The sequence below is a fragment of the Misgurnus anguillicaudatus genome, chromosome 17 (assembly GCF_027580225.2).
Source record: "Misgurnus anguillicaudatus chromosome 17, ASM2758022v2, whole genome shotgun sequence".
NCBI classification, from domain to species: Eukaryota; Metazoa; Chordata; class Actinopteri; order Cypriniformes; family Cobitidae; genus Misgurnus; species Misgurnus anguillicaudatus.
In genome coordinates this window covers 41,628,393-41,645,769 of record NC_073353.2, presented here as the reverse complement: position 1 = coordinate 41,645,769, position 17,377 = coordinate 41,628,393, and the positions used below count along the sequence as shown (strand labels likewise).

General features: G+C 40.3%; 1 protein-coding gene across 3 annotated transcripts in view; it reads left to right on the top strand.

Annotated features, from left to right (window-relative positions):
* Nucleotides 1-17,377, top strand: part of lrp2a (low density lipoprotein receptor-related protein 2a) — a 121,605-nt gene that overhangs the window by 80,348 nt on the left and 23,880 nt on the right. For all 3 annotated transcript variants that reach the window (XM_073854777.1, XM_073854779.1, XM_055214577.2), the window contains 7 exons: nt 432-602; nt 2,101-2,324; nt 5,239-5,416; nt 5,869-6,065; nt 6,292-6,537; nt 6,737-6,865; nt 16,068-16,187. In XM_073854777.1, coding sequence (XP_073710878.1) covers nt 432-602; nt 2,101-2,324; nt 5,239-5,416; nt 5,869-6,065; nt 6,292-6,537; nt 6,737-6,865; nt 16,068-16,187 — 1,265 coding nt within the window. The remainder of the gene's footprint in view (nt 1-431; nt 603-2,100; nt 2,325-5,238; nt 5,417-5,868; nt 6,066-6,291; nt 6,538-6,736; nt 6,866-16,067; nt 16,188-17,377) is intronic.

Here is a 17,377-nt window from a genome sequence, read left to right as displayed (position 1 = left end):
TACACGATGTAACTACAGAAGAATTAAGTTTTAAATAGGAAAATATCGAAACACTTTGATTATTTTTTTGCGTGATGCTAATTGTCTAATCAGACTCAATGGATTATGCTTAAAGTGCTAGCGCCAGACCTGGAGATCAGCTGAATGGATTCCAAAACTGTAAGAATTAAATGTTTAACTCTAGGGGAGCTGGAAAATGACCATATTTTTTAAAAAAAGTGGAATGTCCATTTAACTGGTTGTTCATCACCAAAAAATGGTGCTAATTGCAAATTATAAAGTGCAGCTAACTTTTTATTATGCATTTAAATGGGAGGATCTGTAAACACAAATATTTCGTCACATTCCTTTTGGGAGTACATTTTTAAGGTTGTCTAACTTGGGAAGGTAAGTAACTTGGCTTTTTGGACTGAAATGTGATCTTCTTACAGGTATGTGTACTGGAGCGATTGGGGAGATAAAGCCTTCATTGGACGCGTTGGAATGGACGGAAATAACAAGTCAGCCATCATCACGACAAAGATCGAGTGGCCTAATGGTCTCACTATTGACTACACCAATGACAAACTTTACTGGTCTGATGCTCATCTCAACTACATTGAGTAAGACCTTCTTACTACATATTACTTTAATCATAATTTCTAGATGTATTATGACCTTTTCAGTACAGTGTCTGTTGATGTTTAACCAAAGCACACGTCGGGAGTGACATAAAGTCACCCAACAGCAAATGTAAAAGACTCAGAGCATGACAAAACCCCTTAAAGGGGTCATATCGTGAAAATGTTAGCATTGCCACTTTGTAGGTGTGAGCAAAAATAGGTCATTGAAATTTGGCTTTCCTTATGATGTCATAAGGATATCTTATTAGAATAATACCACCCACTTAATGTGCACTATCCAACCACAGCACTGCCATTTGTGCAGAGAGAAAGAAAGAGAGAAAAAATAATTGACGGCACAATTGAGTTTGAATTGCATCAAACCACCATCATTGTGATCAGTGTTTGCACTTCATCAGCTCATTTGCATTTTAAAAGACACACCCAAAACGACACATTTTTGCTCAAACCTACAAAGTGGCAATGCTAACATTTTCACGATATGACCCCTTTAAAATGTGACTAAAAATCTGGGTTTTTCAATAAAATTTAATTTAGAATTTTTTCCTAAAACAAATGTAAAAAGATTAGTTTTTTTTTTTAATAAATTAATTTAAAGTTGTTTTCGATGCACTATTGAACATCGGAAAACACCATATTTTTGTTATTTTTGTTAAATAAATGCAAATAAAAACATAATTTTTATTAGCAATCTTGCAGAAATGTTTTCGGTAGTTGGCAGAATGAAGCAAAAATGATCATTTTACTTAAACGCATACCTATAAATAGTAAATCTACAAAAACTAAAAGGGACCATTCAAATTATCTCTTAATTTTTTCTGCAGTTGTATATATGAAGAGTTTGGTTCCAAAATGCGATAAACACCATATTTAACAATTGTTACAGCCAAAATCAGTATGGTATCAGATCAGTATTAAAAAGTAAATTCTTAATTTTACGCAAAATGCAATATCTGCAGTGTTATTCTGTCATCTTTTCTCTCTTTTTCTCAAAACACGAATAAATGCCAGTCCTCCTTCTCTGCAGAATGCAATAAATCTGCTTAACCAATCACAGCGCACCATTCCGCGCATTGTAAACAACAATGGCGGCGCATTGAATACACACAAAATCCTAGTTTTCCTCATCTACTTTGTACTTCATGATCAACAAACAAACAAAACAAAATAATACTTTTGATGGCATTGATAAACTTGTAAGTCATCAAAATTTTAATATTTATGTGAGACGCACTCGGGAGATGGAAAAATGCTGGCTCTTGCTTGTGCTGACATGACAGCATGAAGCTTCTGTCATGCTTACACATTGCCCCAGGGATCTTATGAAAAACTTTACATTATTATTATAAAAAGATCAATATTTTTTACCCATTCAATGTATGGTTGGCTATTGCTATAAATATACCCTTGTGGCTTATGACTGGTTTTGTGGTTCAATATATGCATTTGCAGATATTAAATTCTTCTATCTTCCCAGATTCTCTGACTTAGATGGACGCCACAGGCACACCGTGTACGATGGCGTTCTGCCTCATCCTTTCGCCATCACCGTGTTCGAGGACTTTGTGTACTGGACGGATTGGAACACTCACACCGTGGAAAAGGGAAACAAATACGACGGCTCGGGAAGGCAGATGCTCGTCAACACCACTCACCGACCCTTCGACATCCACGTGTGCCACCCCTACCGTCAGCCCATAGGTGAGCCCAGGACAGGGTAACCCGAACGCTGGCGTCCCTCTTCCATTTCGCCCTTTATCTCACATCAGCTTCCTTAAAATATCCACAGAGGCCCTCTGCCAATATTTACACAGTCAGACACAATGCCATCAGTCTTTGCTTTCTCGGAGACAGGAAAGACGAAACTTGTTATCATTGCTGTAATTGGCAGGACAGGTAGTTTAAACTCTTATCTACGGTCTTCTTTAGAAAGAGTCGCTAGACCTACGAGAAGTGGCCACATCCTGGTTTCTTTGTAAGACGATATAGTCAAACAGTCAATGGGTCTTAAATGGATCTCAGTTTTAACTTTAGACAGAATTATGTGTGGTGCAAAAATTAACAAAGTCTAAAACATTTAAAGAGCAACTATTGTCCGATTTACGATTTTTCCTTTGGTGTGTAAGTGTGTATTAGTAATGTTAACGATATGCAAAAGGTACAAACCCCAAAGTAAATGAATAACGCAAGTTATCATCTCCAACATAAATCTCTTTTCTTGGACTACAATAAACACACGGATGTAGGCAACCGTTTACTTCCTGGGATTGGTGATGTAAACAAGATCGACATTATCATAATTCCTCCCACTTCTGAATCACAGCCTGTAAGTTAACTCGTGTTAGCATTGCATTGTGACCGAATCTTTCAAACATGGTAAGAAGCGTCATATTTCCGGCTGACGTCAGAGGTATTCAGGCCAATGACAACGTACAGATTAGCTGGCCAATCAGGGACACGGAGCTTTACAAATCCATGCGTTTCATAAAGAGAGTGAAATCTGGAGCTACATAAATGTATGGTTTGTGAAAAAAAAATGTTTTTACCCATAAACCACACAAACACATTGTATTATACCAAATACACAAAATAATTTTTTTAGCAATGAAATAGGTGCTCTTGAAAAAAATCTTACGCTGCACGTAATCACATTTTGTTCGGCACAAATCATGTTTAAAGTATAGACTGTATATGGACGTAGATGTCACCTGTAGGTTTCTGAAGACCATTTTTGAAACCTAATATAGGCTGAGCTGTCCGTATCCATCTTCGCAGCACGTTACTTCCAGATAAAAAAAAATGGGCAAAGAGGCAGCACGTGGGTGGAGCTGAGGTGCCTGAAACTATGCGGGCTTGACGATAGTGACAGCAACAGCAATACACCTGTCACTTAAGTGGCCACGCCCCTAAATTATACCGAACTTTAAAACTTAATATAATTTTAACAGATGAGTTAAAAAAAAATCACTCCCCCAGTTGTCAAGTCTATATATAAACAATATAGACCAAAAACACTTCTTGTTCCAGACTGTTAAAGGCGCTCTAAGCAAATCTGTGTGACGTTACTTTTTGTTGATGTTTGAACTGTTTTCAAACAAACAGAGCGTAGCTAACTCCTCCCCCTCTTTTCCGTGCTTTCATGAACGCGCCCCACCCCCAAATCCTTCTTGTCGTTTATCGGCTAAAACACTTTGTTATCGTTTTTGGTGGTAGGTTTTTGGCCACTTTGTTTTTATTGCAGTTTGTGGAGCCTAAGCTGTCTACAGAGATCGCGTTTTTTAAAGTTTGATCAGCGGACAGGCAGCAAGCAGATAGTGAGGAGATGTTTGCTGTATGTAACAAAAAATGTTTTATTGTCTAAAACGCATGAATTCGCTTAGAGCACCTTTAACATATTTTCCTGCTCTAAAGTTGGACATTTTAACATGGGGGGTTGATTGACTCACCGTTTGGAGCCTGCCTCTAGTGGCCAGTCAATGAATTCCAGTTTAAAGGAATAGTCTACTCTTTTGCCATATTAAACTATGTTATTACCTCAACCTAGACGAATTAATACATACCTGTCTTTTTTCAATGCATGCACTGTACAGCGTGTTATGAATGTGTTAGCATTTAGCCTAGCCCCATTCATTTCTATGGTACCAAAAAAAAGTTTTATTTTGTGGCACCATACTTACTGGTATAACTCCTCATGTAACAGTCTTTAAATAGGGAAAACACGGAAGTGTTTAGTGGCTTCCCTGTTTGGTACCATAGGAATGAATGGGGCTGGGCTGAGTGCTGGCGCATTCGCGACGCGCTGTGCAGTGCACGCATTGATGGAGGATGGATATGTGTTGGTTCGTCTGGGTTGGGGTGATAACATGGTTTGGTATGGCAAAGGGGTAGACTATTCCTTTAAGTCACTTCCTTGTTAAATTCACCGCGGGAGACCAGAAGGTTGCCCCTTGATTTCAAGTAATTCTAGGTAATATAGGACTGCCCAATTATTCGCTTTGATATTGTAATTGCAATTGTTATTTTTAATTAATAGATTTTACATTGAAGTTTTAAAATGTTTTATAACTTTCTGTGAAGCAGCTGCATGGTAAATTCTAAACATCCAAAGCTAAATAATAAAATCAAGTTATGTTGTTAGTAAAATATCCAAAATGGCTAAAGGACATATCAATTTTATAATCTCTGATTCACCACTGTATTTGGTGCCCAAACACAGAAATGAGCACAAATGGAGAGTTGTAATGAGTATTTTGGCAATTATATAATTGTTTAAGCTCATCATTGAAATCCTGATACGTTTTTCGCTTAATTGTGCAGCCCTATGGTGTATGTGGTCCGCTAGTGTCTCAACCTGTATGTTTTGGCACCTGCTTCTTCTACCTATCTACTATGCATAATTATATAATGCGTCCTTTATTATGTTGTATGTTATGTCAATTTAACATTGTTTTATCTCTGCTGTCTGGGAGCTGCTTATATTGACATTTGTGTATTTGCCAGATGCTTTTATCCAAAGCGACTTACTGGGAATCAAACCCTAAACCTTTTGTACTGGGAACACTATGTTAAGCTACAGGAATATATTCCTCTCTGACTCTCATTGTTTGTCCTGTAGTGATGAATCCCTGCGCCGTGAATAATGGAGGCTGTTCTCATCTGTGTCTTCTGCGAGCCGGAGGTCAAGGGTTTACATGCGAGTGTCCCGATCACTTCTTGACCGTGCAGATAGGGGGTGTCGCTCGCTGTCTGCCCATGTGTTCCAGCACACAGTACAGATGTGCAGACAACGAACGGTTTGTTTTTTTAAGTTTGGATAGTTTATACCAGTGGTTCTCAAACTGGAGTCCGGGGCCCCTAGGGGGGCCGCGAGATGGTGCCAGAGGGGCCCCAGTTTTATGACATTTTATACAATTCTGTGTAATTAAACCTAAAAAAAATAAGGCTACTAACCAACAGCACTACTTTGTATAACTTAATATGTTTTGTTTAATTAAAATGTTAAATTTTAGAACAGTTTTTGTCATAAATTCTCTTTGGGGGGGCCGCGAAGGAATGCACCGTACACAAGGGGGGCCGCATGCGGAAAAAGTTTGAGAACCACTGGTTTATACATCAAAGCTCTGTAACATAGCCTGCCTGCATAGGCAGTGACCTAACACAATTTGGAAATTAGGTGCTGCAATATTCTGGATAATGAATGTAATGTAAAAGTTGACAATACCTCTGTTTTTGCTTCACACCACAGTTGTATTCCTATTTGGTGGAAATGTGATGGTCAGCGAGACTGCAGAGACGGATCCGATGAGCCCTCCACATGTCCGGTGCGGCACTGCAGACTGGGCCAGTATCAGTGTAATGATGGAAACTGCACCAGCCCACACTTCCTATGCAACTCCAACCAGGACTGTCCCGATGGCTCAGATGAGGACAATGTGCTCTGTGGTATGGACCACATTTCTATCATAGCAGTGTCTGCATTATGCATTTGGCCGATGCTTTATCCAGAGCATTCGAGCTATACAGTATGTGTGTTCTCTTGGAATCGAACCCACAACCTGGGTTTACGCTGTTACCGCAATGCTTCAACTTACTTTAGTGAAATTTAGCGTTTTTGATAGGACCAAAGCCATCTTGCATTAAATGCAATAAATGCGTCTTTGTTTTCCAGCCACGCATCAGTGCGAGTCACATCAGTGGCAGTGTGCAAACAAGCGCTGCATCCCAGAGGCGTGGCAGTGTGACGGCGACAACGACTGCGGGGATGGCTCAGACGAAGATCCCGCCCACTGTTCCACCAGAACATGCCGACCCGGACAGTTTAAGTGCAGGAACGGCCGCTGCATCCCGCAGAGCTGGAAATGCGACGTGGACGACGACTGTGGCGACCACTCGGATGAGCCCATCGACGAATGCAGTAAGTTTATTTATACACATGGAACGACATTTTATGAGTTTTATTTTGTTTATTGAATGAAAACTCATTATTTTATTGTTTTAATAAATTCGTAAATTTCATTTGCAGTAGCTGCTGTGCATTATAATTATGCAATAGCACATTTCTCTCAGTATTTTGTTATATTGTTGTTTATTATTGTGTGTGTTGTTGTTTGTAGTGGGTCCGTTATACAGATGTGACAATCACACAGAGTTTGACTGCAGGACAAACTACCGCTGTGTACCTCTGTGGGCCGTCTGCAACGGACAAAATGACTGCAGAGACAACAGTGATGAACAAAACTGTGGTGAGTTTATTGGATGTAACACAGAACAACACTTTATTAGATTAATATACAAAAGTGTCGATCAAATCGTTTACATGCACAGAATAAGCGGATAACTATCAAAAATCTGCTTATTATAGAAATCTGAATTGGATTGAATCCCTGACATTTGTGCTGCTATCACAATGCTTTATTAATTGAGCTACAGGAACGTTCTTTCATGACTGATTGGAAGAATGAGGAGTTATTCTTCCTCTCACACTTCAGCAGTACATTAGTGAGTTAATCTCAGACGGGCTGATGGACGGGCCGTGACCTCTGTGACCTCATACTTTACACCCGTGTTAAGTTTGGGGCCACAACACAGATTTATGAACTGTGTGTGTGTGTGTGTGTAAGAGAGAGAGAGTTTCTTAGGTATGGCTGTATCAGGCACCAAACTGTGTGTGTGTCTGTGTCAGGCACCAGTGTGTGTTCTGTGATCTGACCAACACACACACACACACACACAGTGTTATCAGCTTACCCTTACTCCATTAGTGCCATCCTGCACAAAGAGGAGAGATCGCCCTAATCTGAGTATAAGAATGTACCGCCCAGGGTCAGGTGCACCATTAACGTGTGCAGATGTGTGGGGTTCTTGATTCTTCTCTTCCTCTGCTCTCCTCTCATTCTCGTCTATCTTTCTCTCCTCTCATTAGCCTCTTTCACACAGTTATTTCGGTAAATTACCATGAAGTTCACACATGCAGTGATGTTCCGTATTTTTACCAGTAAATTACTATTAAAGACTGTATGTGTGAAGAGGACCATTCTCTCCTCGTATTCACTCCTCTCATAATCGTCTATTATTTTCTCCTCTCAGTCTCTCCTCTTATTCACTCCTCTCATACTCGTCTATTATTTTCTCCTCTCAGTCTCTCCTCTTATTCACTCCTCTCATACTCGTCTATCATTTTCTCCTCTCAGTCTCTCCTCTTATTCACTCTTCTCATACTCGTCTATCATTTTCTCCTCTCAGTCTCTCCTCTCATTCACTCCTATCATACTCGTCTATCATTTTCTCTTCTCAGTCTGTACTTTTATTCACTGCTTTCATACTCGTCTATCATTTTCTCCTCTCAGTCTCTCCTCTCATTCTCTCCTCTCATACTCATCTATAATTTTCTCCTCTCAGACTCTCCTCTTATTCACTCCTCTCATACTCGTCTATTATTTTCTCCTCTCAGTCTCTCCTCTTATTCACTCTTCTCATACTCGTCTATCATTTTCTCCTCTCAGTCTCTCCTTTTATTCACTCCTCTCATACTCGTCTATCATTTTCTCGTCTCAGTCACTACTATTATTCACTCCTCTCATACTCGTCTATCATTTTCTCCTCTCAGTCTCTCCTCTCATTCTCTCCTCTCATACTCGTCTATCATTTTCTCTTCTCAGTCTGTACTTTTATTCACTGCTTTCATACTCGTCTATCATTTTCTCCTCTCAGTCTCTCCTCTCATTCTCTCCTCTCATACTCATCTATAATTTTCTCCTCTCAGTCTCTCCTCTTATTCACTCCTCTCATACTCGTCTATTATTTTCTCCTCTCAGTCTCTCCTCTTATTCACTCTTCTCATACTCGTCTATCATTTTCTCCTCTCAGTCTCTCCTCTTATTCACTCCTCTCATACTCGTCTATCATTTTCTCCTCTCAGTCTCTCCTCTTATTCACTCCTCTCATACTCGTCTATCATTTTCTCCTCTCAGTCTCTCCTCTCATTCACTCCTATCATACTCGTCTATCATTTTCTCTTCTCAGTCTGTACTTTTATTCACTGCTTTCATACTCGTCTATCATTTTCTCCTCTCAGTCTCTCCTCTCATTCTCTCCTCTCATACTCATCTATAATTTTCTCCTCTCAGACTCTCCTCTTATTCTCTCCTCTCATACTCATCTATCATTTTCTCCTCTCAGTCTCTCCTCTCATTCTCTCCTCTTATTCACTTCTCTCATACTCGTCTATCATTTTCTCCTCTCAGTCTCTCCTCTCATACTCATCTATCATTTTCTCCTCTCAGTCTCTCCTTTTATTCACTCCTCTCATACTCATCTATAATTTTCTCCTCTCAGACTCTCCTCTTATTCTCTCCTCTCATACTCATCTATCATTTTCTCCTCTCAGTCTCTCCTCTCATTCTCTCCTCTCATACTCATCTATAATTTTCTCCTCTCAGACTCTCCTCTTATTCTCTCCTCTCATACTCATCTATCATTTTCTCCTCTCAGTCTCTCCTCTCATTCTCTCCTCTTATTCACTTCTCTCATACTCGTCTATCATTTTCTCCTCTCAGTCTCTCCTCTCATACTCGTCTATCATTTTCTCCTCTCAGTCTCTCCTCTTATTCTCTCCTCTCATACTCGTCTATCATTTTCTCCTCTCAGTCTCTCCTCTCATTCTCTCCTCTTCTTCACTTCTCTCATACTCGTCTATCATTTTCTCCTCTCAGTCTCTCCTCTCATACTCTCCTCTCATACTCATCTATAATTTTCTCCTCTCAGTCTGTACTTTTATTCACTGCTTTCATACTCGTCTATCATTTTCTCCTCTCAGTCTCTCCTCTCATTCTCTCCTCTCATACTCATCTATAATTTTCTCCTCTCAGTCTCTCCTCTTATTCACTCCTCTCATACTCGTCTATTATTTTCTCCTCTCAGTCTCTCCTCTTATTCACTCTTCTCATACTCGTCTATCATTTTCTCCTCTCAGTCTCTCCTCTTATTCACTCCTCTCATACTCGTCTATCATTTTCTCCTCTCAGTCTCTCCTCTTATTCACTCCTCTCATACTCGTCTATCATTTTCTCCTCTCAGTCTCTCCTCTCATTCACTCCTATCATACTCGTCTATCATTTTCTCTTCTCAGTCTGTACTTTTATTCACTGCTTTCATACTCGTCTATCATTTTCTCCTCTCAGTCTCTCCTCTCATTCTCTCCTCTCATACTCATCTATAATTTTCTCCTCTCAGACTCTCCTCTTATTCTCTCCTCTCATACTCATCTATCATTTTCTCCTCTCAGTCTCTCCTCTCATTCTCTCCTCTTATTCACTTCTCTCATACTCGTCTATCATTTTCTCCTCTCAGTCTCTCCTCTCATACTCATCTATCATTTTCTCCTCTCAGTCTCTCCTTTTATTCACTCCTCTCATACTCATCTATAATTTTCTCCTCTCAGACTCTCCTCTTATTCTCTCCTCTCATACTCATCTATCATTTTCTCCTCTCAGTCTCTCCTCTCATTCTCTCCTCTCATACTCATCTATAATTTTCTCCTCTCAGACTCTCCTCTTATTCTCTCCTCTCATACTCATCTATCATTTTCTCCTCTCAGTCTCTCCTCTCATTCTCTCCTCTTATTCACTTCTCTCATACTCGTCTATCATTTTCTCCTCTCAGTCTCTCCTCTCATACTCGTCTATCATTTTCTCCTCTCAGTCTCTCCTCTTATTCTCTCCTCTCATACTCGTCTATCATTTTCTCCTCTCAGTCTCTCCTCTCATTCTCTCCTCTTATTCACTTCTCTCATACTCGTCTATCATTTTCTCCTCTCAGTCTCTCCTCTCATACTCGTCTATCATTTTCTCTTCTCAGTCTCTCCTCTTATTCACTCCTCTCATACTCGTCTATCATTTTCTCCTCTCAGTCTCTCCTCTTATTCACTCCTCTCATACTCGTCTATCATTTTCTCCTCTCAGTCTCTCCTCTCATTCACTCCTATCATACTCGTCTATCATTTTCTCTTCTCAGTCTGTACTTTTATTCACTGCTTTCATACTCGTCTATCATTTTCTCCTCTCAGTCTCTCCTCTCATTCTCTCCTCTCATACTCATCTATCATTTTCTCCTCTCAGTCTCTCCTCTCATTCTCTCCTCTTATTCACTTCTCTCATACTCGTCTATCATTTTCTCCTCTCAGTCTCTCCTCTCATACTCGTCTATCATTTTCTCCTCTCAGTCTCTCCTCTTATTCTCTCCTCTCATACTCGTCTATCATTTTCTCCTCTCAGACTCTCCTCTTATTCTCTCCTCTCATACTCATCTATCATTTTCTCCTCTCAGTCTCTCCTCTCATTCTCTCCTCTCATACTCATCTATAATTTTCTCCTCTCAGACTCTCCTCTTATTCTCTCCTCTCATACTCATCTATCATTTTCTCCTCTCAGTCTCTCCTCTCATTCTCTCCTCTTATTCACTTCTCTCATACTCGTCTATCATTTTCTCCTCTCAGTCTCTCCTCTCATACTCGTCTATCATTTTCTCCTCTCAGTCTCTCCTCTCATTCTCTCCTCTTATTCACTTCTCTCATACTCGTCTATCATTTTCTCCTCTCAGTCTCTCCTCTCATACTCGTCTATCATTTTCTCTTCTCAGTCTGTACTTTTATTCACTGCTTTCATACTCGTCTATCATTTTCTCCTCTCAGTCTCTCCTCTCATTCTCTCCTCTCATACTCATCTATCATTTTCTCCTCTCAGTCTCTCCTCTCATTCTCTCCTCTTATTCACTTCTCTCATACTCGTCTATCATTTTCTCCTCTCAGTCTCTCCTCTCATACTCGTCTATCATTTTCTCCTCTCAGTCTCTCCTCTTATTCTCTCCTCTCATACTCGTCTATCATTTTCTCCTCTCAGACTCTCCTCTTATTCTCTCCTCTCATACTCATCTATCATTTTCTCCTCTCAGTCTCTCCTCTCATTCTCTCCTCTTATTCACTTCTCTCATACTCGTCTATCATTTTCTCCTCTCAGTCTCTCCTCTCATACTCGTCTATCATTTTCTCCTCTCAGTCTCTCCTCTTATTCTCTCCTCTCATACTCATCTATCTTTTTCTCCTCTCAGTCTCTCCTCTCATTCACTCCTATCATACTCGTCTATCATTTTCTCTTCTCAGTCTGTACTTTTATTCACTGCTTTCATACTCGTCTATCATTTTCTCCTCTCAGTCTCTCCTCTCATTCTCTCCTCTCATACTCATCTATCATTTTCTCCTCTCAGTCTCTCCTCTCATTCTCTCCTCTTATTCACTTCTCTCATACTCGTCTATCATTTTCTCCTCTCAGTCTCTCCTCTCATTCTCTCCTCTCATACTCATCTATCATTTTCTCCTCTCAGTCTCTCCTCTCATTCTCTCCTCTCATTCACTCCTATCATACTCGTCTATCATTTTCTCTTCTCAGTCTGTACTTTTATTCACTGCTTTCATACTCGTCTATCATTTTCTCCTCTCAGTCTCTCCTCTTATTCACTTCTCTCATACTCGTCTATCATTTTCTCCTCTCAGTCTCTCTTCTCATACTCATCTATCATTTTCTCCTCTCAGTCTCTCCTTTTATTCACTCCTCTCATAATCGTCTATCATTTTCTCCTCTCAGTCTCTCCTCTCATTCTCTCCTCTTATTCACTTCTCTCATACTCGTCTATCATTTTCTCCTCTCAGTCTCTCCTTTTATTCACTCCTCTCATAATCGTCTATCATTTTCTCCTCTCAGTCCCTCCTCTTATTCACTCCTCTCATACTCGTCTATCATTTTCTCCTCTCAGTCTCTCCTTTTATTCTCTCCTCTCATTCACTCCTCTCATACTCGTCTATCTTTTTCTCCTCTCAGTCTCTCCTTTTTTTCACTCCTCTCATACTCGTCTATCTTTTTCTCCTCTCAGTCTCTCCTTTTATTCACTCCTCTCATACTCGTCTATCATTTTCTCCTCTCAGTCTCTCCTTTTATTCTCTCCTCTCATTCGCTCCTCTCATACTCGTCTATCATTTTCTCCTCTCAGTCTCTCCTTTTATTCACTCCTCTCATACTCGTCTATCATTTTCTCCTCTCAGTCTCTCCTTTTATTCTCTCCTCTCATTCGCTCCTCTCATACTCGTCTATCATTTTCTCCTCTCAGTCTCTCCTTTTATTCACTCCTCTCATACTCATCTATAATTTTTTCCTCTCAGTCTCTCCTTTTATTCTCTCCTCTCATTCACTCCTCTCATACTCGTCTATCTTTTTCTCCTCTCAGTCTCTCCTTTTTTTCACTCCTCTCATACTCGTCTATCATTTTCTCCTCTCAGTCTCTCCTTTTATTCTCTCCTCTCATTCGCTCCTCTCATACTCGTCTATCATTGTCTCCTCTCATTCTCTGCTTTTATTCTGTCATCTGAGTCAATCCTCTCATACTGGTGTTTCATTTTCTCCTCTCAGTCTCTCCTCTCATTCACTCCTCTCATACTCGTCTATCTTTTTCTCCTCTCAGTCTCTCCTTTTATTCACTCCTCTCATACTCGTCTATCATTTTCTCCTCTCAGTCTCTCCTTTTATTCTCTCCTCTCATTCGCTCCTCTCATACTCGTCTATCATTTTCTCCTCTCAGTCTCTCCTTTTATTCACTCCTCTCATACTCATCTATAATTTTCTCCTCTCAGTCTCTCCTTTTATTCACTCCTCTCATACTCGTCTATCATTTTCTCCTTTCAGTCTCTCCTTTTATTCTCTCCTCTCATACTCGTCTATCATTTTCTCCTCTCAGTCTCTCCTTTTATTCTCTCCTCTTATTCTCTCCTCTCATACTCGTCTATCTTTTTCTCCTCTCAGTCTCTCCTTTTTTTCACTCCTCTCATACTCATCTATCTTTTTCTCCTCTCAGTCTCTCCTTTTATTCACTCCTCTCATACTCGTCTATCATTTTCTCCTCTCAGTCTCTCCTTTTATTCTCTCCTCTCATTCACTCCTCTCATACTCGTCTATCATTTTCTTCTCTCAGTCTCTCCTCTCATTCACTCCTCTCATACTCGTCTATCATTTTCTCCTCTCAGTCTCTCCTTTTATTCTCTCCTCTCATTCGCTCCTCTCATACTCGTCTATCATTTTCTCCTCTCAGTCTCTCCTTTTATTCACTCCTCTCATACTCATCTATAATTTTTTCCTCTCAGTCTCTCCTTTTATTCTCTCCTCTCATTCACTCCTCTCATACTCGTCTATCTTTTTCTCCTCTCAGTCTCTCCTTTTTTTCACTCCTCTCATACTCGTCTATCATTTTCTCCTCTCAGTCTCTCCTTTTATTCTCTCCTCTCATTCACTCCTCTCATACTCGTCTATCTTTTTCTCCTCTCAGTCTCTCCTTTTTTTCACTCCTCTCATACTCGTCTATCTTTTTCTCCTCTCAGTCTCTCCTTTTATTCATTCCTTTCATACTCGTCTATCATTTTCTCCTCTCAGTCTCTCCTTTTATTCTCTCCTCTTATTCACTCCTCTCATACTCGTCTATCTTTTTCTCCTCTCAGTCTCTCCTTTTATTCATTCCTTTCATACTCGTCTATCATTTTCTCCTCTCAGTCTCTCCTTTTATTCTCTCCTCTTATTCACTCCTCTCATACTCGTCTATCATTTTCTCCTCTCAGTCTCTCCTTTTATTCTCTCCTCTCATTCACTCCTCTCATACTCGTCTATCTTTTTCTCCTCTCAGTCTCTCCTTTTTTTCACTCCTCTCATACTCGTGTATCTTTTTCTCCTCTCAGTCTCTCCTTTTATTCATTCCTTTCATACTCGTCTTTCATTTTCTCATCTCAGTCTCTCCTTTTATTCTCTCCTCTCATTCACTCCTCTCATACTCATCTTTCATTTTCTCCTCTCAGTCTCTCCTTTTATTCTCTCCTCTTATTCTCTCCTCTCATACTCGTCTATCTTTTTCTCCTCTCAGTCTCTCCTTTTATTCTCTCCTCTCATACTCATCTATCATTTTCTCCTCTCAGTCTCTCCTTTTATTCTCTCCTCTTATTCACTCCTCTCATACTCGTCTTTCATTTTCTCATCTCAGTCTCTCCTTTTATTCTCTCCTCTCATTCACTCCTCTCATACTCGTCTTTCATTTTCTCCTCTCAGTCTCTCCTTTTATTCTCTCCTCTTATTCTCTCCTCTCATACTCGTCTATCTTTTTCTCCTCTCAGTCTCTCCTCTTATTCTCTCCTCTCATACTCATCTATCATTTTCTCCTCTCAGTCTCTCCTCTTATTCTCTCCTCTCATACTCGTCTATCTTTTTCTCCTCTCAGTCTCTCCTTTTATTCACTCCTCTCATACTCGTCTATCTTTTTCTCCTCTCAGTCTCTCCTCTTATTCTCTCCTCTCATACTCATCTATCATTTTCTCCTCTCAGTCTCTCCTCTTATTCTCTCCTCTCATACTCGTCTATCATTTTCTCCTCTCAGTCTCTCCTTTTATTCTCTCCTCTCATTCACTCCTCTCATACTCGTCTATCATTTTCTCCTCTCAGTCTCTCCTCTTATTCTCTCCTCTCATTCCTTCCTCTCATACTCGTGTATCATTTTCTCTTCTCAGTCTCTCCTCTTATTCACTCCTCTCATACTCGTCTATCTTTTCTCCTCTCATTCTCTCCTCTTATTCACTCCTCTCATACTCGTCTATCATATTCTCCTATCAATCTCTCATTCTCTCCTCAAATACTCTTCTTCTATCGTTCTTTCCTCTCAGTTTCTCCTCTCATTCTCTCCTCCTATTCTCCTCCTATTCTCCTCATTCACTTCCCTCTTTTTCTCCTCTTATGCTCTCCTCTCATACTTGTCTCTCATCCTCTCCTCTTAGTCTGTCCCCTCATTCTCTCCTATCAGTCTCTCCAATCATTTTCTCCAATCATTCTCTCCTCTCATATCTCATTCATTTCTTTCTTACTTGTCTATAATTTTCTCCTCTCATTCTATCCTCTTGTTCTCTTCTCTCAGTCTCTTCTCTCAGTCTCTTCTCTCTTTCTTTTCTCTCAGTCTCTTCTCTCTTTCCCTCCTCTCATTCCTCTCCCGTGTGTCTGGTCTGACTCATTGGTCAGTGTCTGTGGGGGGTGCACATACTCCCGTTCCCTAACCGATCATGCCCGTAATTAAATCCAGCATTTGCTCTTTCTTCAAAGCCACAAGCTGCATTTATCATCATGTCTTTATTAAATTGCAGGACGCTAGGTGCTAAAGAATGCCCTGTTTATCTAACCTGTCAGCTGTCCGTTAATAGACTTTTTAAAAAGCTACGGCACATACGGCCCCAAGCACATTTCAGGGAGAACAAGAGGCAGGTCTCTGTTGGATCACAATGTTTGCATGCCAGTTCAATGCTATTCTATATCTTTGAGTTCATTGATAGACTACGATATAGTGAAAAATGCACAATGTTGTCTGTTGTGTTTTCAGAGGAGTTGACGTGTGAACCAGTGGGTGATTTCCGCTGTGACAACCATCAGTGCATCCCGTTGCGCTGGCGCTGCGACGGAGACAATGACTGCGGCGACGAATCAGATGAGCGCAACTGCAGTGAGTCGCTTTCTATCTTTATCACACAGAAGTAAAACAGAGGGAGAGAAAGACGGATGAGAAAGAGACAGAGAGAGATGAGAAACAAACAGCACAGCGAAACAACAGTTCTTCTTTAACATATAACGCAGGATATTCATTAACCTTTCAGATATGTGTAAGTGGTGCTTATTGAAAGAAGCTTCGAGTTTGTCCTCCCCACACAGGATTTGCAGTGGTGGTCAGCACGAGTCATCTCCCTTGATGAATTCAGCTCTGAACAAATGGCCCTTTAACATAAACTCACCACAGCGATCTGTAAAAACAGCCCTCAGGCCATCAAATAAACCTGAAGGGCTCTATCATACACCTGGCGCAAGTGCCTTTTGCTAGTTTCAACCCGGCGCAATTATCATTTTCATGTTTAGCGCTACATTGTTTAAATAGCAAATGCATTTGGGCCCAATTTTGCGCCCATGTGCGTTCTGGTCTGAAAACGAGGTGTGTTCAGGCGCATTGTTGGCGCGTTGCTATTTCGAGGCAACTAAAATACACTACGTCATTGACCAACTAAAACTTGGTCTAAAGTCAATGGCGCAATTTTTTTTTTGTTATTTAATGAGCGCGTTAGTAATATGCGCCTATAACGGAATGACAACATGGGTTGGCTTATCACACACATGGATGTGCAGCAGCACAAAAAAGCTTTTAAATATGAAAAATTAAAGCATTCAAATGTTAAAGATTATTATTGGGTCCCTTGAACATAAATGAGAAATAAAAGGGATGAGAGCTGAGACTCTCATTGGTTTATTGCACGTTACGGCCAAAACACACCAATTACTCGAAAATAGGAACAACCCTTTTAGGCCGTGCACTTGGCGCATAAACCATTTTTCCTGTCCTTAATGGAACAATATGTAGGATTGTGGCCAAAACTGGTATTGCAATCACAAAACTTGTGGCTAAAACTGGTACTGCAATCACACAACTGGTGGCCAATACACAAAATGACAAAATAAACATCAGTTGAGGGCTGCAACTCCAGTTTTTAAATGACAATATCCTGGCCATACCCCAGTTGTCAGTGTTATAAGTAGTTGAAATTAAAATGATTTCTTAATGTCTAGTGACATATCAGGGCCATTTTATGATTAATTGATATAAATTTCTTACATACTGTTCCTTTAAATGAGCAAAAGTGGGTTCAG